Below are 24,144 nucleotides of genomic sequence, written 5' to 3'. Positions count from 1 at the left end.
GGGCAGATGTTTTAAAGACTATGGACAAGATTTGTGAGAAATGCTCTTGGATTAAGGGCTAACACCACCACAAATCGATCAAACATTGACTAACTCTTCCTGAAATTAAAAGATCAGCACACATTTTTGGTATAGACAGGAAAGAGGTTGATCTCTGACAAGATCTTATTCTTCCAAAGGGTACCATTGGTACATACTTCAGTCAGTCACTGACAACCTAATCTGATTGGTTTAAAATGCTCATTTCCACCCCCACCGGCAAAAAGAGAAAAGGATTTGGTCAAAGTAACAACACGGCGAAGGCGCGCTCCGAGACACCACTCTGTGTAAAGCCAGGGAAAATGGTGGTAAGTGGATATTTCACTGCACCGCTACCTTTTGGATAACTGTGAACATTTTTCTGCAGTGTGCTTTGGAGTGTTTCCCGCACGGAAATGAGTGAGAGGTACAATATCATACTGTAAGATCTAAACTTTCGGGAAAAACCGGCAAGATAGAATAGCTAAAGATGTAGGATTGTGTGGTTGGACACCGGCAATATGCCTGCAACCAGGAACCCTTGAGCAAGCCATCAGGGGTCAGGTCTGCAAACTCTGGGGAGCAGCCTGTTGTGTGTCAAAGCTAGTGGTGCAACGGATCGCAGTTGATCCGTGATCCGTACGGATCACGACCCACGGTTCGGCTCGCATGTGATTCGCGGATTAATACGCAAATTTAAATAGGGAAAGTTTATAATATGTAAGTGTTATAAAGGTTTGCAAATGTTAACATTCAAGTGATTTTAAACAGTTTAACTGCAAAACGGCGCTAAAGTGATCAGTTTACTTTACGCACAAACGCACGCGTGCGGTTGAATGCGTCCGGTCCAGCTCGAGTAAGACGTAATCATCCTTCAAAGATCAGAACTCTTGATGTTTACATTTCAGAGAGTTGCGCTACTCTCTCTCATACTGTAGTGTATTAAAATACATTTGGCTAATAGAGCAATGAAAAACAACGTAACGTTTTTATGTGGGACGACTGTAATGCTGCGCCGTCTGTAATTCACCCTTTGTCTGTGTCTGTGCGCTCGTTTAAGGGGACTCGGTAGTGCACAAACAGAGAGATGCAGTCTGTGCACATTTGGTCTTAAAGAGACAGTAAGCTCAATTGACCTCCTTAAGTCTGTGTCATTAATGTTAATCAAACAACCCAAGACAAAGAGAAAATCACTTCTGAAGCTTTAAAAAAATAATAATTACATTTAATTAATACAATAAATGCAGTGTTATTATTCATTTGATTTCTGTAACTAATGATTTTAGACCTTACTTAATGTGCAACCTTGTTCTTTTTATAAATGTTTGTAATTTCTTGATTTGTTATTAGAATTTTCCCATACTTTTTTTTTTGCTGATCCGAAAAATGATCCGATCCGTGCCTCAAAATCCGTAATGTGATCCGAACCGTGAGTTTTGTGACCCGTTGCACCCCTAGTCAAAGCCAATGTAGGGAAGGGTGTTTGAGCTGGCTTACAAGAATAACGGTAAGCTCATTATTGTAAGGCATGAACTCCAATCCATTTCGATGCAAGGAACGCGAGAGAGAGGGGGGATATACACAGGAAGGGCGCTAAAAAATGCAAGGCACTCGAGTTTGGCATCTTTCGGTGAGACTTTTTGGTGAACCAAATGTGACTGAAGTTCTGGTGGATGAGATCAAGTAAATGAACCTTGCAGACGTTTAACTTACCAAGGTTTGGTGCAGCAAAGACGGATTACCAACAATACATTAGGACTTGACAGAACAGATCCCTTTTCTGAAAACACCCGGGATGGTCTGCGCGTGGTGCTTCTTTGGAAAATGCTGAAGGCTTCTGGTTTGTGAGGCATGTTGTATGTTAAGACAGGAGTAATGTCCACTGAAGTAAGCTTGCTTTTACAATGCTCATTTTTGAATGCTGATATCATCACATGGTGTCATACGGGGAAATTGGGGTAAAAATGGTGATAATTATCCAACTTTTATGGCATTTATTTGTTGTACAGTGGGCTACTGTGTCTTTTACAGTTTATTATACTGCCTTTGTAAGTTTAAACTGAATTGGCTGCTAACAAATGACCTACTTTACATATACACAAAACTCATAATTTCATGTTATCAGACATACAGTACTGTGCAGAAGTCTTAGGCCATCATGTCATCATTAAATTTGTTATTTTTGAAATTGTATGATGATCATATATAATTATTTCTCAGGGTCTTTATTAGGCTACAACCAGAAAATACAGGAAATTTGTATGCAGTATTAAAAATAGTATAAAAGTGTTAAGTTTTTAGGGTAAACTCCCCTTCCACTTGAGCAATAGCAGGAAACTGCAAGATCCGTTGAACCTAAATGAAATAAAATTTTAATTTCTAATTCTAATCAAATGATTTCAGGACTTTAGTCTCCTCAAAAAAGCTCAAGATGTATTTCGTGCCAAGAGAGGTCACACCAAATACTGACTGACTGATGCCTGAAGAAGACATTCAGTTCTGAATATTTTGTTTTTAATTGTACATATTTCCTGTATTTTCTGTTTGTATCTTAATAAAAAGAGTGAAAATAATATGGATGGACCTAAAAACTTAGCTAAAACAACAAAGCTGGTGGTGGTGGCCTAAGACTTCTGCAGGTAGCTCTAAACCACAGTTCAGCTTTTTATCTAGTGGTGGTAGTGTTTCTTCTGTTACAGTGATAAAGTCACACAACACTCACAATCATTTTGCACATATTATTTAATTATGTGATTTAAATGTGATGCACATCTAGCCTAAAGCTTTGTGATTTGTTATGTTGAAGTAAGAGAGTGTGACAATGTCTGTATTATGTTACTGTATTGTAATCGTTTGTAATCAATTGCATCTGAACTATTCATGTATAGTTGGGGTCGTAAGTTTTCATACGCCTTCCGGAATCTGCAAGAAATATTAATGAATGAAAACAATACGGGTGTGATAAAAATTGCTATTTGTTTTTTACTTAGTACTCCCTTGAATAAGATATTGCATGTAGTTTACATATGGTTCAATTCAATTCAATTTGATTTATATAGCGCTTTTCACAATTGTTAATTGTTTCAAAGCAGCTTTACATGAATAGATGTAGGGGAAAACACAGAATAATCGATAGATAATATAAGAAGTAGAATACAGAGACTAAGAATTAACCGTACAAGCGAATGTAGTAATAATCTAACATATATAGTAAAGTGCTAAGTTAAGCAAATGTTGGCTGACTGTCCCAGGGATGAAAAAAAGCTCTAGGAGAAAAACCCTGTGGGAAAACTCCTAGGAGGAGAAAAACCCCATAGTCCATAACACATGATAATAACTAACTACATTTACAAAAATAACCCAATTCAAAAGTTGATATGTGCTTGATTCATATTAATTGTGTGCAGTTACCCTTGAGTAAATTATTTTGAAAGTTTTTAATCAAATTATGACCTGACATAGGTTGTATAGTTTATATTTCTCAAGATTTTACTCACTTTCTTTCCTATTTAGCGTTAGTAGTACATTGGAGGGATTATCCATAAAATACCTGCAATTTCAGGAGAATGGGAAATAAAATAATTTTATTAATCTTTATTTATATAAACAATTTTCAATGTGCAATATACATTTTTTATATTTAAAAAAGCATCATATATACTGAACTTTAGAGGATTTTGATGAATATTCAATAATATTACATAACTAAAGTATACTATATTTTATTGCACAATTATTACTATTAGTGCATTGGTATGGTTGTTAGAACATAAGTGATGACTGGATATGTGACCCCGCAATGAGCCCAATTTCAAAAATTAGTTATTGTTAATTGCACATTTTCTATAACAGAGCTACATCTGTTTGAAGTTGATAGAGTCAGCAAAGTCAATGTTGAGAAAAATAAAATTAAAGTCAATCAAAGCGAGCAAGCTTGTTTTCATGTCTTATCGCTCTTAATAATTATTTTATCATCAATCAGGTCCCACACTTTATCTCTCTTAATAGCTCATTTATCATCAAACAAGTCCTGCATTTTTTTTCTCATTTCGGCACCAAAACTAAAACGTCAGACACACAAGTGCTTTGCTTTCAATGGAAACGCATCCTTGAATGTTTTAGAAAGTACACCTCTCAGAAAACGTACAAGTAAAGATCATTTTAGATGGGCTTAAAGGCGGGGTGCATGATTTTTAAAAAAAACACTTTGGAAAAGGGAGTCAGGCAGAGTATCAAAACACACTTGTAGCCAATCAGCAGTAAGTGGCGTGTCTACTAACTGACATTGTTGCCTGGGTTACGTATGTGTGGGGCGGGTCTTTTAAAAGAAGGTCCAGATTCTATTGGGGTTAGAGCTGTCACAATGCTGAAATAATCGTCTCATCGCGATTGTTTGACATCATCGCAATAATTTCAGATCACCGCAATGATTGCACATCTCTCTAAAAAACACAAGGGGGAGCTGCAGTGCCTGTATAAACGAGAATGTATCAGATGCCGCTCCTTAACTGACAGTGTAACGCAATACATTGCAGAGCCATTCAAAAACAGAATTTAAAGAAATTAATTTCATAATCGTGACAGCCCTAATTAGGTTAGGGGCGTGTTTGTTTAGGTAATTGCAAAAATCAACATTGTCTTTCAGATCATGCGCCCCACCTTTAATGTATTTAATTTTTTTTACTCAGATTCAAATTTTTTCTTTTATTTTGCCAGTAGCTCAAAATTAGACTGTGTTCATTCCGACTCATTTAGACAGCGCAGGTCACATATGTCTAGGATACTCTGGTCCCTAATAATTGCTTGGTTGCCTCTTTTAGGGGGCGTGTAAACCAAAGCATTTAAACACAGCTGAAAACGGCAGGTCTGTGGGCACATTTTTTTTTAGCTAAGCGCTTTGGCTGCTATACTTCAGCTTTGTTTATCAGTCGTTGAACGATGTGCCTGGTTGGTTGTTGTAATATTTGTCCCACCCCTCCACTTGAAAAAGTGACATTGACGAGCTGAGCGTTTCCCCTGAAGTTGAACATTTTTCACCAGCTGCTGCCGTTTTTTGAAAAGTGTGACACTTCCATTGGGAACAAATGAAATCATACTCTGGCCGCTGGTTTAAACATTTTGGCGTACACGCCCCCCTAATCTAAGTCTGCATGATTTTCACCTATTTTGAAGACTTTAAGTTGAGTCACTTAATAGCAGTAAATACATAATAGCGAATCTCTCATCACCAAGTCAGATGGTTTAAGGTATAATTCATTGATCATTCATGGGCAATGACCAGTATTTAGAAAGTTGACTTTAGTACTGTTTTGATCTTTACTCAGCAAAGTTTAGATCAGCAAAGTATTTTTTACAGTGTAAGCATATGATTGTAGTTTGATTCTCTACATTCTTAACTTAAATCATTTGTAAGTTGTTACAACTTAAATCCTATCTCATGTCATTCAACTTCTTTATTCTTTAGAATGGCTCTATTTTTCAAACCTTTCTAATATAAGTGAGTGACGTTGGAGATAATATCAATTAAGATTTTACATGATGCATTATGTTGATTTAGATGTAAAAAGCAGAATATTAGAAGTATTGTTGTAAATGAATCATCTATGCCATCCTCAGGAGATATGGATGGTCACTGGTGGGACCATGCGTCATGGCACAGCGAAGCCTCCTCAATCTCTATGGTGAGGCCTGTGACTCTCTTGCCCCATTTCTCCTCGTTTAATTCACCTCTGCATGTTTTTTCTCCTCCTTTTTTATATCATCCATAACTTGTAGGCCACATTCAAAGGGGAAAAAGAAAAACAATTGAGCAGACATATTTTTCGGACGCCAATTATGCCCCGTCCGAGAGGCAAAGGGCAGTGGTGCGATTTTGGGACCGTTGCCACGAGGAGGACGCCGAGTGGTGCGAGCCCCAGGTGAAAGATTCAGGGGTTGACACGTGCAGTAGCACCACGCTAAACGAGGAGCATAGCCATAGCGACAAGGTACTGAGACTCAGACTCCCTGCCGCCTGTTTCTTGCTTCCTGTGAGCTCACGGCTGACCTGCTCGACACTTTCGCATTGTTTCTGCCCCTCGAGGGTTTTCTACTCTAATCCAACCCTCATATCGGCTTTGCTACACTTTCTCTGACTGCAAAGTTCTAACACTATGAAAAAAGTGAATGATAAACTTCCCGCCACTGTTTGCTACATGTCCTCCTGCATGCTTCTCGATTCGGCCAGACGCTCCATTCTGATTGCAAAGCTGTTTTCCTCACTTGGTCACCTTTCTACACTTTTCCCCCTTCTGGGATTTCCTGACATGACTTTTCCACGCAGTCCTTTAGTCTCAGCTTTTAAAACAGAGATAGACTAGTGTGGGAATCAGTCTTACACTAAGCCGTTGTTTTTCTTTTCCCCTTTTCATTGTGCCATTCTTCATGCTGTCCTGTCCTACCCTGCCTGTTGTTTTTGTTGTCTGTTCACTACGTCTTTCGCAGTGAGTAGCGTGCGTCATACGTACTGCTTGAGGATGCAAGAGCCCTTTTAATTTGCATTTCTCATTTATGAACGGTTTGATCAAGCTCAGTGGTTCTCTACAGGTACATCACAGATATTTCTGACATCAAAAATGTTTATGGTACAAATACCATTATTCTGGGTTTAAGTGAACACATATTTAATGTTTTTTTTGTTCAAGGTTTTCAAAGATGGGACTAGCTTCAACCACGTGACAGATAAATTCGTAATAAAATTCACAAATTTCACACCAGCAACAAATAACAAAATGGGACATTTTTGCCTCTATTTTAAAGGTTGAAAAGGCGGTTATATGCTACTGTAAATATTTTACAGTAGGATGCATTTTAATATTTTGACATGTATAATAACAGCTGACCCTGTCATGAAACATTTTTTTGTTTGTGAACCACCCGATGAGATCCACTGATCTAGCTCACTGTCCACAGAATGCTGCGCTTGAAATCTCTCACCTTGTCCTGTGCATTGTGTCTCATCTTGTTGAACACACAAACCGACCCCTCCAATTAAATGCCATCAATCCTTTTCACTTTAAAATTGAATTAAAGGGTTAGTTCATCCAAAAATGAAAAACCTGTCTTTTATACAGCCATTATGATTTTCTATCTACCCTGAAACACAAACAGGCTGTCCAGATTGGCTGTCAACCAGATGGCAAAAATTCAGTGTACTACTACTTTAAAAACTCTACATGTTATAAACTTAAGTGTGCTTAAAAATTTGTTATGATTATTTATTACACGGCTCTCTTAATGCTTGATTCTGATTGGCCAGTCACGATACATTCCAAGGTTCGTTCGTTCCTGCCTGTTTTTTGGTGCGTAACGGCTAAATTTCATTTCAATTTTTCATCTCAACTGACATTCATTAAATGACAGTAGGGGCGGTTTGTGTCTTTACAGCAAACAGGAGTTCACCTTTCCCTTTATTTTCATATAGCTGTTGCATGTGTGCGTGCATAATGTGCAGTTTTGATGCTTGTATTAAATCCAGAGGTATATTGTCACTTTGACCCTGTAGCACCCGGTGACATGGCAACAGTCCAAAGATGGAGAGCGCCTAATAGGACGGATAGTACTAAACAAACGGATGAAAGATGGCACAGTGCCCAGAGACACTGGCGCACTGCTTGGCCTTAAGGTAACAATGTCTGATAAGAGACCATCATGTAAAAGTTCAGTCATGCAAATGACTCAACATATTGTGAACTGAATTTTGTCCACTGCTCTCTTATCTCAAATGCTCTAAATAAAGCCTAAATTCACCTAAAAAAGTTCTTCAACCTAAGTTTCAACTTTGTGTTAAAGCCTCAATATTACATTACATTACATTTACTGTTAAGCATGTTGTAAACAGTTTGTCTATTGCAGGTGGTGGGGGGGAAGATGACAGAGTCTGGGAGATTGTGTGCTTTCATCACAAAGGTGAAGAAAGGAAGTCTAGCAGATACTGTCGGTCATCTTCGACCAGGTAAGCATATCCAAGGCAAATAAACACTTTCTGATTTGTGCTGCTGTTAGAAATCAATGCTTTCATTTAATGCTATGAACATAGCTGCTTTTTTTTGCATGGTATTTTTGCAGTTATACCATGTGCTCTTCTGTACTAATATGTATTTACTGTAAAGCTGCTTTGCTACAGTGCAGAATTGTGAAAAGGTATATGCGAGGGAGTACACAAGCATGGCCTCAAAGATGTAACTTAAATCTAGATTTCAAAATGATAACGTTTATAAGATTTGTGCACATGATGACCTGCTTTCTAAGTAAGCATTTCAATCAAAGACTTATGAAGGATGGTATCTGGTCATAGATGATACTTTACTGTGTAATACAGTACAATTTTTAGATTTAATGAATTTTGTGTACTGTATATAAAGAATAGTTATTAATTCTTTCCCCGCCCGTGTTTTTAAAAAAAGTTGCCAGCCAGCGAAAGCATTTTTTATGATTTTGACAAAAGTTTAATGCCTTCCAGAAAATGTTCTTCTTTAAATATATAAACATACAATATATCAAATGAAAGAACAGACCCTCTGCCTTTAAACAAACAAAAAACATTTCATCTTACCTTCATTTGTTCTCTTTTTATCACCTCTCAAATATGGGTAGGTTTCTTCAAAAATACCAAATTTTGAGCAAAAAGCTGAGATAACTACGTTTTTGTGAAAGACTTTTGATAGAAATCTGATTCATACCAATTAAAACATAAACGGAGTTTGAACTCTTTGACCTGATGGGTTGTTTTTATAAGTTGGGTGAAAGCACCTTCTTGTGGATAGTAGTGGAAATATGGATTGGCAGAAAAACTCGTCATTGGCAGGGAAGAGTTTTCTCTTTAATTGACGAGTTAACTCGTCAATGGCGGGGAAAGAGTTAACAGGGATCCCACGGGTCCTTGAAATCCTTGAAAGTTTGTGAATCTGGGGGAAATAATTCAAGGCCCTGGGAAGGTTTTGAAAATATACATAAATAGATAAAGGTCATTGAAAGTGCTTGAATCTAGTTTTCTGGGGAAAAAATCCATATTATTCCCTGTGTAGTGTAGGATAATATCATAAAAATTTTAGACTTTTTAAGCACACGTGCTAAACTGTTCGCTTTACATGGTTATATCTGCTGTATGCCAATGTTGATTCATATGCCTTTTTGCATAGTTGTGTGTAGCACATAAAAATGTCTTTGGTTTGGTATGTAACTGTTGTTTCCTGACAAGGGAACGAGACGCTGCGTCTCCCTTGCCATACTTCCTGCGTCCCTGTAACGCCATCTTCGGCAATATTTCAGATAGCGATATACTTCCTGGCTCCCGCATCACCCTGTCTTTGTCGTTAAGCCTCACCCTTGGTTGAATTTGATATACACATTCAGACACACTTACCCCTGGAAGCGTCCCCAAAGTTTCACCGCAGTGACGCAGCGCTAGTTCCCTCGAAAGGGAACTGTAACAATGTATCTTAAAAGGTAGCACGATGTAACCTTGCTCTCACTTGAAATGTATCCCCAGATTTAGTCCTTGAATTTGTGGGTATTGGACCTGGAAAGTCCTTGAAAGGTCATTAAATTTGAGGTTAACTAAGGTGTGGGAACCCTGAGTTAAGCTTGTCAGACTAATTACTTTATTCATTCGGTTTATGAGCAGACATGGTTTATACTTAACTAAACTACCTTTTCCATCATTCCCTTTTACTTTGCAAGAAAGGTGACCTAAACAGAAAATAGTTGCATAAGTAATGCATTGTCTTTATTAGTGCTGCATTAGTGCTAGATAAGCATCCTGCTGTTTTGTGTTTTGAATATTGGACAGGACAGAAATAAACATGCAGCGTAAACATTCAGAGCTGTAGATGTCTTGTTTTATGTCCGTCCGCAGGTGATCAGGTTCTGGAGTGGAACGGCAGGGTTTTGCAAGGAGCCACATTCAAGGAAGTTTACAATATTATTCTAGAGTCCAAGCCGGAGCCTCAGGTGGAGCTGGTGGTCTCACGGCCGACTGGGTGAGTTGAAGCGGGTGATGGATCATTATTCTGCACTATACTCAACATGCCACTTTGGGGACACAAAGCTCATTGTGCCTGACAATGTTGTTTTATGAAGAAGGATGGCCGGTGAGAGCTGAACGGATAAATGTGCCCAGACTCGCGTACGCAACAGAATTAAACATGCCCACTCAATACAGGCTTTTTTCTGGTAAAAACACCTTGCATCCTGCTTAAGGGGGATGGCTTGACATGCTTAGAAATTATTTAAATGCCGGCATGGCAGGTAAGACATGTGAAGGGTCTAGCAGCAGTATAAGCAGTATTTACCATAGAGCTGGGCATAGGTGGAAATCACAGGGGGGGGCGGAACCTACCCCACCATATAATGTTACCTCGCTAATAGTCATTACATTTAAACTTCAAAAACATTGCATTAAATAACCTTGATATCTTTAATATCGACTGGGTAAGGTTATGTCAAAGATTGAAATCAGTGTGAAATCAAACTTTGATTCTAATCTCATAATTAGATTATTAGGCTGGATTTCACAGACAGCGTTACATCAATTCTTACTGATATTTTGAATTACTCTTTTTATGTAGAGATGTCCCTAGAATACCCGAGAGCACACATGGACAACTTGAATCAAGTGAGTTTTGTCATTTCGAACTCCCCACACACAAAACTCATCAATGTGTGTACATATTGGAAAGAAAGCGGGAAGATTCAATTCAGTGCTCTAATCCACGTTTTACATATTTTCCTCTATTTAAGGTTCAAGTTCCTTTGAATCCCAGAAAATGGGCCCTTCTATCTCCGTTACGTCCCCCATGAGTCCTGGCATGCTCCGGGACACCCCTCAGTATCTGTCCGGACAGCTCTCAGTAAGTACTCACAATGTCTTTTGATGCACGTTTGACAGATCTTTTCACTTCTGTTGCTTTTTCCTGGCTGGTTATCTAAAGATTTAAAAAGTAGCATGTACTACATAGTACAGAAGTAGTGTTAAGAAGTAGTACCATGACTAGGGCTGGGATAAACGATTATTTTTTAAACGATTAATCTAGCGATTCTTTTTTCGATGCATCGATTAATCTAACGATTCATTTTATCAGTCCGATTCGACTTCGATTCGATTCGATTATCGATTATCTCCCCATTAATTAACTAATAGCAATTTATACATGTTGATTTACATATCTGAATGTAAACATTTCAATATATGTTGATTGCTCTTGAAATTTCAAAATAAAAAAAAAGATACAAGTGCAAAATAATGCATTCTTAGTCAGAGGAAGCATTTCATAAAGCGTTTGCAGCTCATTCTGTGCTGTTTAGCAACAGTATAAAAATCTCAAGTTCAAATGACTTTATTTTGCATGCATTTATGAGCAAAACCCCTTCAATGTGCCTTTTGATGGTCACACAGTGTAATTTTTATAACTTGATTTGTTTAATCCACATTGTTTTCGTGCTGTTCTAGCCCATGTAATGACAGATATAAACACAATTAAACTTAAGAAGCACATACATTATTAAATCTCTTTCTCTTAAGTTTATTAAGATAGATGAGGACTCATTTACTGCTGTACAGAGAGTGAATGAAAACGCAGTCTTCTGGCAACAGTGTGTTTTTACATATTTCATTGCTTTTTGTTAAATTGCTCTGTTTAAAACACACTTGGCATCACATTCATGATTTTATGGTAAAATGACACTCTTTCGCGTCAATCCACGAGCATTTAAACCATAAACAAAGCACTTTCACTTTAAATGAGCTTGAGCAGCGCAGCAGAACCCACGCAGAAACGATTGCAGCACTGTTGCTACAGAGCCGCGAGCTCGCGCTCCTCATGCAGCAAGGTGCATGCTTGTTAACATGGGCGCTGAAAAAACATGCGCCGCTTACGCACTGCTCACACTTGCTGTGAAGCCGGCGTGGACTGGAGCCACTCGCGTTGCTACTACTCAACGGCGCCGTCTTTTTGGGTCTGACGAATCGACGCGCATATTTTGCGTCGACGTATTTTTTGCGTCGACGTCGTCGATTACGTCGACGCGTTGTCCCAGCCCTAACCATGACTAAGATCTTTCTGCTCTGTGATGACAGATAAGATGCTGTAAGAACTTTTAAAACAAGGCCTAAATTAAACCTCCTAATTTTGATAGGATTACACGTACCTTGTGTTCAGCATTTCAGACAGATGTGACAGACTCGATTGCAGTCGTGAACTCTAAAAAAAAAACCTTAAAAGAAAATGTATTATTAGTTTTCAAGCTTGTTCCCTTGACAGGGACTTGGCAGCCGGTCAGCTTTGACACAGCACTTTTGAATAATGTTAGGTTAAGTTATATTTACTTAAACAACCAACCTTAATCCTACTTGCAGTATAAAATTTAGGGGCAGTGTATGAATATTAAATACTTTTTGCATCAGTACCCTTAAACTATGGGCCTGAGACATCTGCCAGGTAAGTTTCAATTAAACCCTAGGATACAATATGCTTAAATTCAACATGAAATCAAATTTGACATTGATTACTTTCTTCTTAAACTAAGTAATACGAATAAAATGTTGTGTTCATAATTTGTCATCAAAATTTATACTTTTGGGTTATATCACTGTGCCCTTATATTTTTTTAAATCTCTAATACAATCTTATCCTACATTTATTTTGTTACACTGTAAAAAAGTAAAAAAAAAAAAAATGTGTTAGTTCAACCTAATAAAGTAAGTTACCTGGTTGCCTTAAAAAATTTGATAATTCAACTTAAAAATATAAGTTAACTAAAAAAAAAGATACACAATGTTGTCAACTAATATTTTTAAGTTAATTTAACTCCAAATGTTACGGCAAACAGGTACTGTACTCTTTCTTTCCAAAATATGTCATATTATTGAAAGAAAAAAGGGGTTTGTGAATGTTTTTTCATGTTGATTTTAAGGCATTAACAAAGAGTTGGTAACCGATTGTGAAATCGCTTTTGGTTAATAAGCTGACTGATATGTGTCTTTGTCTGTTTAGCACTGGAATGTATCTGTTTTTCTGTCTGAATGGAGTTTTTGTGTTGTCACTTTTGTTGTTTGGGCGGTTGTAAACTTTTTTTTTAATGAGGGAGATTTATCCTAAAATGCAGTACAGGACCACACAGACATGCAGGCTGGTTATTGCATGTATGGTATTACTAAAACAGTTGTTAAAGCTGTTATACTTTTATGTAAATGTGCAAACAATGAATGCTATCTGTTGTACATTATCTGCCATTTACTGGATGTGTTTTTCAAATAAGCTAGGTATCATCCTTTCCAATTATACAATTTATAGTTTATGCCATATCAATGCCATATTTTTGTGACGCATCAAATTTGTTTTGTTGTTCATGCATGCATAATGCATTGTTGCGTTAAAAACAGTATCGATACCAAATGATACAGTGTCTGTATTGGCACTAAATCTAGATTTAGTGCCATTACAATACCTATATAGCTACTGTATGTGTATATATATAAAATAAAGTGTCCATATTGCCCTGGATATTTTATGACTCAGCTATGAATGTTTCATGATAGATGTTCTTGTAATGCTGAAGATGATAAGTTAGGCTAAATCTCTTCTCAGTTGGATTGTGTTGATTTAAGTGCCTCTGTGCAGTTTTGGTTTAGTTTTATTGCTTTTGTTTCCTTTGTTAATTTTGCTTATCCAGAGCCCATGCCTTAGTAGAAGAACCACGCCTTTTGTCCCTAGGGTTCAGGTAACATCGTCAGACTTCTCTGTCTGTCTTTTTCTTCGCTCAGTCTTTTATTTCTGGCAGTCTTTTTCACTCCATTAAGTTATTTGGAAAATGCACTGCAGGAAATCGGCAGCATTCCAAGGCCCCTCCTTATTTGTTTGGTTTGAATCTTTTCCCAAAACGTATTGCTCTTGCAATTAAAATTGCATCCACAATACCGAGTATGAATTTTGCTTAATATTTTAAACACCATCTTGCAGAAGCCTGACATATGCTGCATGAATTACATACCTGCTTTAAATAGAGACAGTAAATGTTAGCATGTTGTCAAATTAGCACATTTGATTGAACTTTATAACATATAAGTCTCTTTAAATTAAAAGCATTTCATTTTTGGGCTTTTTTATCGGGTATCACAGAACATTATATTTGTATTTTATGATATCAGATTTATAATTGCCATCCATTATCATTGTCTGTGTTTTGCTGGATTAACGTTTGAACTACAAAATCTCTAAAAATCACTTTTATGCCATTTAGAATTCAGTATTGGTGTGGATGTATCAGTATTATCAAATATTATTTTCTGTGATGCAATGGAAGGCTAAAGTTTGTTTACTGGCACCTTTTTCAAGATAATATTGCATTTTCCAATGAAGAGCATATCTTTAAACTTTATCAATGTATAAACAAATTGTACCAATGAACGTTGTTTGATACATTACATCATTTTGTGGGTTGGTTTTCCTGATGTGGTCTGGTTGATTTGTTTCATTTCATCACAACAGTAACTTTTTTTGATGTAGTGTGGAGTTAACTCATGTATGATAAGCTGAATACATATCTTAAGAAATCCCCTTATATGATACCTGACAGCAGACACTAGACAAACCAACTCACAACCTGATTACAACCTGAAGCCATAACAGATCATAGCTGATTTCTTTAAATAATTATATGTGTTAATGTTTGTGTTGTGTACAAACATGATTTTCTTAATCTAATAGGACGTTGACCTTGATCATAAATAATGGTACAATTTGTTTGTGCCAAAGCCTCTACCCCTTCTGCTGTTTTAAGACTGGAAGCTATCTGGATTGCTTCAGTCTGTATAGAGCACTTTCTTTTGCTTTGCTGCATGAATTAGTACTGGACTATTTTTAGAATAGCAAGTACTCTCTAAAGGTACAGTATAGATGCGTGTTTACCGTAGCTCTTGTGATGTGCTAGAAAGGAAGGGCAACTGCTTTGACGTCAAAGAATATATATCACTGATTATTGAAATTAAATCTATAAAATAATGAAATGGTAAGGAAATCAATAAATATTCATTTAAAAATCACAGATTTTTATTGATTTAGTCATTTTATTAAGTTTGTCCTGGTGATGTTTGGTACCTCTTGTTGTTGTCCCTTCCTTTTTTTGCGGTGGGTGGAATACTTTGCATAAGTGTTTCATTTGTCAGATTTAGTTTTTCTTGTTCAGATATCTGCAACTGAGACTTTCAAAGCTATTTTAATATCTGATTTGATTTAAAGTGAAATGATCAAATAGAGCAATTTACTTAGATTTTGTTTTATTTTACTTAGTCTGTTCTTTTGTGTGTTCTTATTTGATTTGGATTGTTGGGCTTTGAAAGTGTCTGTTAGTTTCACATAAAAAGTCTATAAGGCTAAGTCATCTTATTGGGTGAGACTCACAGTGGACACACCCCTATACCCTGGCCAGTCAATGATGGGTGGAATGATCCACAGCCAAGAATCACAGGACACGGGCAGCTGGTAAAAAATGGGCTCCATCATAGAGTAATGCACTTACAATGTACATCTACTGGACAATCATACAGCATTTGTATTATTGAACATAAATTCTTTTACTCACAACACTGTAAACAATTCTTTGTTTGCACTTAAATTTTTTTGTTTAATCAACTTGAATTTACAATTCATTTCAACTTTCTTGACTACACGGTAAAGGGTAAAAGTTTGATCTATTTAAAGAAATTGTCAATCGGAAACACTTAAAAAATTAAGCTTATTCAACTTAAAAGTTCCACTTAAAGTAAGAAAATATAAGTTGAAAAAAATATTTTTTTTAGGTTAAGTTAATCCAACTTTTACTTTTTACAGTTTAGTGAGTTGTTGTTATAAATTTTAAAAATAAAGTTGAATTGGCTTAAGTTTTTTTAAACACATTTTTTATAATTTATAGCAAACCCTTACTAGTCAAGAAATTTGAAATTATTAGTAAATTCAAGTTGATTAAACATGAAAATTTAAGTGCAACTAGGATTTTTTACAGTGTAGCAAAATGTTTTTGTAATGTTTTCTAAATCTCCCATACAGTACATGCATTTAGATGTAATTTCCTGTCAGCAAGGTCAGCTACAGTATGTCAGCAATAATTTATAGATTGTTACATCAAATCCCTTTCACTTTTAGTGTTCAACCACACATATGTCTCCCATTGAGTAAAATTTGTTTGGTTTTACTTTTTAATGTTTTAACGTGTCTTTAATGTTGAGGTCGGCTTTTACTAGATAGTAGCTTTTTTGACAAATCAATGATGATTGCTCATCCTTTTTTTAATCATTGTATTCCTTGTGGCTGTCGCTTAAGTTTCACTTGTTTCATTTTTAGAAGTTCGTAGACTTTTTAAGCATTATTCGATTGACTTTGTATTTTTCGATTCATTTTAATTCAATTCAAATTTATTAATATAGTGCTTTTTACAATATTGCATTGTTTCAAAGTTTCAAAGCTGCTTTACACAGAAAACACAAACAACTGGAAAATTATTAAACGTAGAATAAAATACAAGGTATTATTGCTAATTTGTAATCTACTAAATTGGTATCTAAATTTTACTGAGACTATTGGGCATTTCGTCAATTAATGTTATATTTATGACAAGTATCAATTTAAACAAGGCATGCGTCTACAGTTTACAAGGAAATCAAATCAATCAATCAAATTTTATTTACATAGCACATTTTAAAACCACTGGAGTGGACCAAAGTGCTGTACAATAACATAAGAAAGCAGACAGGAGAAATAAACATTTAAAAGCCAATGAGAAAAGATACGACTTAAATGTAATGAAATGTAATATGGGCATATCATAAATAGGGCTCCTCTGGTCATTATTCATTAACAATGCCTATATTAACATGTTTAAGTCTTGTGACTATACTTTCGAATGTATTTTTAAGTTTTGTTATGTTACAATGCCTTGTCCAGTAGACTTTCATTTTAAGTGCATTTGTGTAAACGTAGTCTTTGTTTGTTTTCAAAAACTGAGTGTCAAAATAATACTTTTTATAATTGTCAAAACCTGACAGCAGGTCACAAATTCTGCCCATAAACATTAAGTTATATCTACCTTACAATATTCCTTTAACATTGGTGCTTCAACAAATCATCCAACATTGTTATAGCAAACTAAGTGATTTAAAGCTTAGAGAAAAATTGTCAAAAAATGGTCCCTAGCTGCCTGCCACTTTTAAGAAGTACATATTTGCACCGTAAGAGTTCATATTCGGACTTACGAGGTATATATATTGGTACCAAGACTGCATATTAGTACCTCAAATGTGCGTATTGGTATACACAATCTATTCATATCTATACCTGAATAAAACATATTAGGACCTTTTTAAAGTATACTGCCCCACTGACAGCTTGGGAGCATTTTTTCAGACAATGTAGTTAAAATTGTCTATTATTTGTTTTTAAATTTAGAGTTTAGCAGATGTCATCTCAGGCTTAGATAGTGAGAGGTCTTGTTTTAGTTTGTGTCTGCTGTACTGTGTGCGCTCTGGTAAAGTTCTGCCAAGCATGCAATGCTCCCAGCAGTGCATCAGAGGCTTCTGCAGGTCTGTCTCTGTTTCTCTGGAGTGAGATCCTCCTGCAAACTTCCTAACAGAGTCTGTCTATCCATGCAGGTAAAACTGTGGTACGATAAAGTGGGACATCAACTCATTGTTACAATCCTGGGAGCCAAAGACCTGCCTGCACGGGAAGATGGGCGGCCTAGGAACCCCTATGTAAAAATCTACTTCCTCCCTGACAGAAGGTACAAGCATGCCATGGGTCAAACATGTTAATAGATTCTAGTTTTTGAGGAGCATCAAATAAAATGTTGGGTCAATCTATCTCATGAAACCCAGGACCATTATATTCTCATAAAAATTAAGCAGAAACCACACTTTCAGAAAAAAGGTACAAAAGTTAAACCTTTTTGTCATTTAGGTACAGATTATGCATTATGCATCTCTAAGGTACCAGATGTACGAATATGTTTGTTTTAGGTACCAAAGTATACTTCGTCAAAGACAACTTTTTTTACTGAGAGTAAACTGCAACTGTCCTTACCATATTGTTGAAAACATGTCCTACATATTATGTTTTACACTCTTCTCAGCGACAAAAGCAAGAGAAGGACAAAAACAGTGAAGAAATCCCTCGAGCCAAAGTGGAACCAGACGTTTATGTACTCCCCAGTACACAGACGAGAGTTTAGAGAGCGTATGCTGGAGATCACGCTATGGGACCAGGCCAGGGTGCGAGAGGAGGAGAGCGAGTTCCTCGGAGAGGTGAGAGAGGAACAGATGAGATCCAGGTCTTTAATAACATCATGTAGATAGAAATCTCACAACAAAATGTGAACAGGCTGTTGTGTATGACATGAACTTCAACCTTCAGATGTTTGTGCTGACGATGTCATGAAGTATGAAGGCTTGCGAGAATTATGACATAGGCATCATGCAGATTCATGCATCATTGTTATTGCATATTGCATTTATAAAAATATAATTTTTTAGGTGTAAATATGCTATGTGTGTTTAGATTCTGATAGAGCTGGAGACGGCCCTGTTAGATGATCAGCCTCACTGGTATAAGCTACAAACACACGACCTGTCTTCTATGCCGCTGCCCAACCCATCCCCTTACATGCAGAGACGCCTTCTACACGGAGAAAGCCCAACACGCAGGTTACAAAGTACGTACATGCACCTGCTTTTCAAATAAAAGCAAACATAGAAATAAGTCTACCTATTTTATTATGGAATTACCTCATTGGCGAATAATAAACGTGATGCCTCCTTAGTTATCTTTTAATGCAGCATATATATTTAGGACCAGCCATTAAGTTTTAAATATATATGTAAAGCCTAAATTGTGACGTAGGTGGGCAGCTCATTGCAGTACTTTTTATTATTTGCACAGTTATGTGTCCGTATGTTTTGTTGATATGTTTCCTGTTTTCATTTTTTGTTTCCTTAAAACCAAACTGTTACTCTCTGTCAATCCATTGACACGTGTCCAGACAAGGGGCCGTATTATTACAACTCAGGTACAGTAACTTGAGCTTGCTTGCCCCAGCTAGCATGTGATTGGTTATTGTATGACTCCAGAGATATGTGCCCTGCACCCTCTATCTCCACAAACACCTTCAAAACACAGAAACTCTTCCACACAGCTTGCATGGAGTTCTTTAATGTCCATTGCTGCTATTTCCTGATACACATCCTTACATTTCAGCCTGTCTTTCCTTCAGACCTGATCTCCCATGGACAGTTCAGACCAGTTCAGTTTTGTTACTGTTCCTGAGTAGATCTGTTGTGGACCGCTAACGCTTTTCCTCAGTCTTTCACAACTCTTCATGTTTTTTGATTTTGCTTTGTGACCCAACCAAGATAAGCCTTAGAAAAGTTTCTAAGCTTTTTAAAATTCATTGTATTTGCATAACATAATAATTAGGGTCTACTGTATTACCAACTTTTGAGGATGAGGAGTCAACTTTTATACTGTAAACAGATGCTGTAGTATTCAGTATGTAGTCACCTGCAAACAAAAAGGCATTTGATATGATGTATTCATGTACATATTTGTTGTTCAGGCTTTTTGCAAGTTTAGAGGTTTGTTTAGGGTTGGAAGTATTATTTACACAAAAAGTCGGTACAATGTAATAATTTGTTTTTACGCAATAAGAACTTTGTCTCAATTGCCTTTTTTAGTTAAAGCTGCAGTCTGTAACTTTTGCATATCTTTTGCCATCTCACTGATGTGATTTTTTCATATAAAAACGGACTTGCCTATTTTCTGAACCCGGTTGGATGACTTTTAATCATGTAAATCATGTAAATCCGATGAGTTTTATTTTTGTGAGGGGATATGAGCGCATTGTTTGTAGATGCCCGCTTCGCCATCATAAACATGTATCCCTGACATTAGGTTTGTTCGACTTCATGCGGCACCGCAAGAAACGACAGGCAGGTGACATCCAAGTACCACGAGAGTGAGTCAAGAAATCGAATTTCGAATCGTTTTCTCGCTATTTTGATGTCATCTGCCTTTTTTGTGTTCTTCGGCATACACATGCTTGTTGAGGATGCACAGAGCGACAACATTTGGGACATCAGCAGGGCCAAACGGAATTCGCGCTCGCATTTTCAGCGGAATTTCGCGGATTTAATGCCTGTGATCCGCAGAATTCCCCAGATTTTTCCAAAAAAATTAAGAGAAAAAGCAAAAAAAGTCTGCTGATTTCGTCTGGCCCTGGTCATCAGTCGAGTATAAGACGCTGTAAAACCTTATCACTCTAGTAATCTAAGTCGTCAATGAAATTTATTAAAACAACATGCTGTATGAAGAGTTTCGTTGCAAAACGAGATAAAAACTCGACATTTTTGTCAAAACATGTTTATTATTTGGGCTGTTTACACTTGGTATTAAGATGTGTTTTCATCGATCGGATCACAAGTGGACGAGAGACACATTACGTTTACACCTGGTATTTCAATCCATCTCTTTTGTCCACTTTCGACCGCTTCTGTCCTAAATGTGAGGGGCCGGTCTGTCGAGACGGTGGGCAAGTCTCTCCGCTGTCATTTAAGTTATTATGAGTTTATACGGACGAGAACTAATATTATGTCGTCCACTGCTTGTCTTGTAAGTAAACATGCTGCACAGTGTTTTGTACATGAATATGTTAGAGCTTTCTCTGATATTTCAGCGCAATTGATGAAATAGGATTAAGCAACTTTCACACGCTTGCAAAATGAAACCGCGGAGTTCAGCCGCTTTAGTTTTATCAATGAAAGGCTAAAAATAGCGCTTTTCACCGCGTGTTTGCGGCAGAAGTCTGAAAAGACGTAAAACATTGTGCTCAGTACCTCAGATTAGATAGATGGGCGGAGAGAAGGCGGTCGCATGTGGTTGTTCGAACACAATCAACCACATGTGCGTTTACACTACAAAAGCAATCCGATCAAAAGTGGTTTCGACTACCTCTGAATGTGGTTGTAAGTGGTCGAAAGTGGACGAGCTCAAAATGTTTTGAACACCGTTTACACCTGGCATTAACGTTGTCCACTTGTGATCCAATCGAACAAATGATGGACATAGGCTACACCTCGCTTGTAAGTCATATTGCACTACTAGCCTACTGTACATAAATGTAAATATGTTACAATTGCAAAATATTGCATATTGTTAATACAAATTGGTTAATGGTGACATATAGACAGAAGAAATTTTTTTTTGGTGGGAAAGCAGAAAAATCACGCAAACATGAAATTAATCGCTTCAATAATAATCGCTCAAATAAGCATAAATCAAAAATAACTATTTATGTAGAAAGTTTATCATTTGCATGTGTTTATAAGTCTTGCAAATGTTAACAATTACACCATTTGAGACATTTTATTTGAGTGACAAAGATGCTAAAGTGAGCTTTTTCTCAAACGGACACAAACTCAAAAGCCCACGTACAGAGACGTATGTTTCAAAATTCCTGCAAACACAGAATTTCTCTGCGCTTGACAGAAGATATACATACAAAATTAAGCCTATTATGTATTATCGTATATTGTTTCGGTTACTAGTAATATACTTACATTTGAAAATTATAATCTAAATTAAAAATCAGAATTAAATAATTACAATTGTTTGTATTTTTTGTGTATATGTGTTATTGTGTGCATTTAATTTTTGCCCATGCAGTGGGGTTGGGTTTCTTACTTCTTTTTTGTCTTTTTTGGCCAATCTCATGCCTGCATCTCTTTTCTTACTATACGCACTTACTGTATATGCAGAATGTGTATTAAAAGCAGCTGATTTTGACCACAAAATCTGGTTAACATTGTGAATCAGGCTCAGTAACTTGGTTTTTCAATAACTTGATTTATAACAGATTTTTGCTAAAAAAAGTTATGGATTGCAGCTTTAAAAACCTAATTTCTACTGTAAATTTAAGCTTGGTGATATGTATTAATGTAGCATTTCCATAATTAATATAAAAAATGAAACAATAAAATAACATAATGAGCACTGGAAAAACATGATTTAAAAAAAAGATTTGTATTCATTGCAATACATGGTAACAAACAGTAAAATATACTAATATACTATTTTACTAAAACATTAGAACATATTAAATGTAATGCGTAACCATGCACACAAATAGTAATTAGCAAGTAAAAGTTTAATGAAATCCTTGGAAAATTTACAGACAATATGATGTATACCGTATATTTATAAACATTTGTCTAAAAATTAGTACAATATCAGCCATTATATCTTCACCACAAAATCAGGCATTGTATCACCAAAATGCCAACACCGGTTCACCAGTAATGGGGCATACACACCAAATGTGAAATCAACGATTTGCGGGGGTTGATTAAATACAAAGTCAATGCAAAGATGCCAATAGACACGAATTTGTGCGGGGTGATGTGAATGTTGCAAACACGTGCTATTGGCCTCAAACAAGTCTTTCGCGCAAGTTGTGCTTGTGCTTGACTCAACATTAAATTCAGAGAGTAATATTGAGTGAGAAACATGATGCAAATATACGTTTTGCGTTTGGTTTGTACGCAGCATAATACTCGGCTATGATTATATACAGTCTGGTTTGTGTGTGTGTCTATAAAAAACTGATATGGTCTCTCTCTCTCTCTCTCTCTCTCTCTCTCTCTCTCTCTCTCTCTCTCTCTCTCTCTCTCTCTCTCTCTCTCTCTCTCTCTCTCTCTCTCGTTCTTTCTCTCTCTCTCTCTTTCTCTCTCTTTCTGTCTCAGGGTCTCAGAGAATCAGTGACAGCGAGTTCTCTGATTATGACTGTGAAGACGGGATCGGTGTTATCTCAGGTACAGCTCAGTCTTCCATGTGTTAGCATAAACACTGTGCTTAGAAAACTGCTAAAACGTTTTTATTGTAAGCCTTTTTTTCAAATATGTCACAGACTGATGAATAGAGGTATTTCTAGCAAATAAGTTGATTTGGACCTATCAATAATATTTTGTTACTATCTTTCACATTTTAGAATAATGCAAGGTCATCAAAACTAAGTCATAAAAATATAGAATTAATTAATGAATAAAAAAAGATAATCAAATCCAAACTGATATTTAGTTTTAAAGTAGCCATCTCTGCACATTTTTTTCAGTCACTGAATACCTGGTGAACATACGATTTACACCTGATAACTACTTTTTCTTAACCAACTGGCTTAACTTATCCTTTTAAAAAACAATTTTTGTTTCATAAAGATGTCTGCTTATGTAGTCAAACTTTATTTTTGTCTACAAATTTTCCGTCTAAAACTTTTGTCTACTAAATGACCCAGTAGAGCATTTTTAAAAGCCAGAAGGGAGTTTTTTTCTGGAACGATCTCTGCTGTTCTAGCGGGCACGAGCTGTCTTCATTTTGTGTACGTTCTCTCATGCTGATCAACAAATCAAATTAAAGGATATTGTCAGGGAGAAGATTACTGTGAACACTTTCCCTCCGGACAGGCAACTCAACATTCAATGTCATTTCACAATGATGTAACAAAATATTTTTGGGGTTTATGTATTTATTGATAAACATTTTGGTTGGGTTTAACTACACTACCCTTAAGTTTAAACTTTCTGTATAGTAAAAAAGCCTGAACAGGCCTGATAATCTCAATTTAAACAGAATTAAAGTTGAAAATGTACTTGGAGGATTCAACATTAATAATCACTAAATTCATTGGCATAATTACATACTGATTTGAGTTTTGTCTTCCTTGCATCTATAAATGCCTATATGCACTGCTTTTTTAAAATTTTGTAGTTGAAAATAAACAGCATGCACCTAAGCTTAAAATATATTGCTTTGCAAGCACAACTGTTTTCTTTGTGGAAACAAAAATCATTTATTTCAGTAAATATTGTGTGTTTAACATGTGTGTTGCCATGTTTTCCCTTAGATTACCGACATAATGGCAGGGATTTCCAGAGCTCAACGCTGTCTGTTCCTGAGCAGGTTATGTCGTCCAATCACTGTTCACGATCTGACATTATTCGCACACGTTCACGGTCCCCCAGCGTTCCTCCACCACAGAGGTAACCTGCACAAA

At 36.4% G+C, this 24,144-nt stretch overlaps 1 protein-coding gene across 5 annotated transcripts in view; it reads left to right on the top strand.

The window, feature by feature from the left end:
* The window catches only part of rims2b (regulating synaptic membrane exocytosis 2b), a 141,014-nt gene that overhangs the window by 72,582 nt on the left and 44,288 nt on the right, over positions 1-24,144 (top strand). For all 5 annotated transcript variants that reach the window (XM_073812725.1, XM_073812727.1, XM_073812726.1 and 2 more), the window contains exons 6-18: positions 5,794-6,005; positions 7,562-7,681; positions 7,912-8,011; positions 9,914-10,037; positions 10,626-10,672; positions 10,798-10,907; positions 13,729-13,776; positions 17,699-17,829; positions 18,178-18,349; positions 18,603-18,756; positions 19,084-19,110; positions 22,838-22,906; positions 23,995-24,130. In XM_073812725.1, coding sequence (XP_073668826.1) covers positions 5,794-6,005; positions 7,562-7,681; positions 7,912-8,011; positions 9,914-10,037; positions 10,626-10,672; positions 10,798-10,907; positions 13,729-13,776; positions 17,699-17,829; positions 18,178-18,349; positions 18,603-18,756; positions 19,084-19,110; positions 22,838-22,906; positions 23,995-24,130 — 1,450 coding nt within the window. The remainder of the gene's footprint in view (positions 1-5,793; positions 6,006-7,561; positions 7,682-7,911; positions 8,012-9,913; positions 10,038-10,625; positions 10,673-10,797; positions 10,908-13,728; positions 13,777-17,698; positions 17,830-18,177; positions 18,350-18,602; positions 18,757-19,083; positions 19,111-22,837; positions 22,907-23,994; positions 24,131-24,144) is intronic.

This window comes from Paramisgurnus dabryanus, chromosome 19 (genome assembly GCF_030506205.2).
Source record: "Paramisgurnus dabryanus chromosome 19, PD_genome_1.1, whole genome shotgun sequence".
NCBI lineage: Eukaryota > Metazoa > Chordata > Actinopteri > Cypriniformes > Cobitidae > Paramisgurnus > Paramisgurnus dabryanus.
The sequence above is the reverse complement of the archived record's forward strand: the minus strand, read 5'-3'. Positions and strand labels throughout refer to the sequence as shown.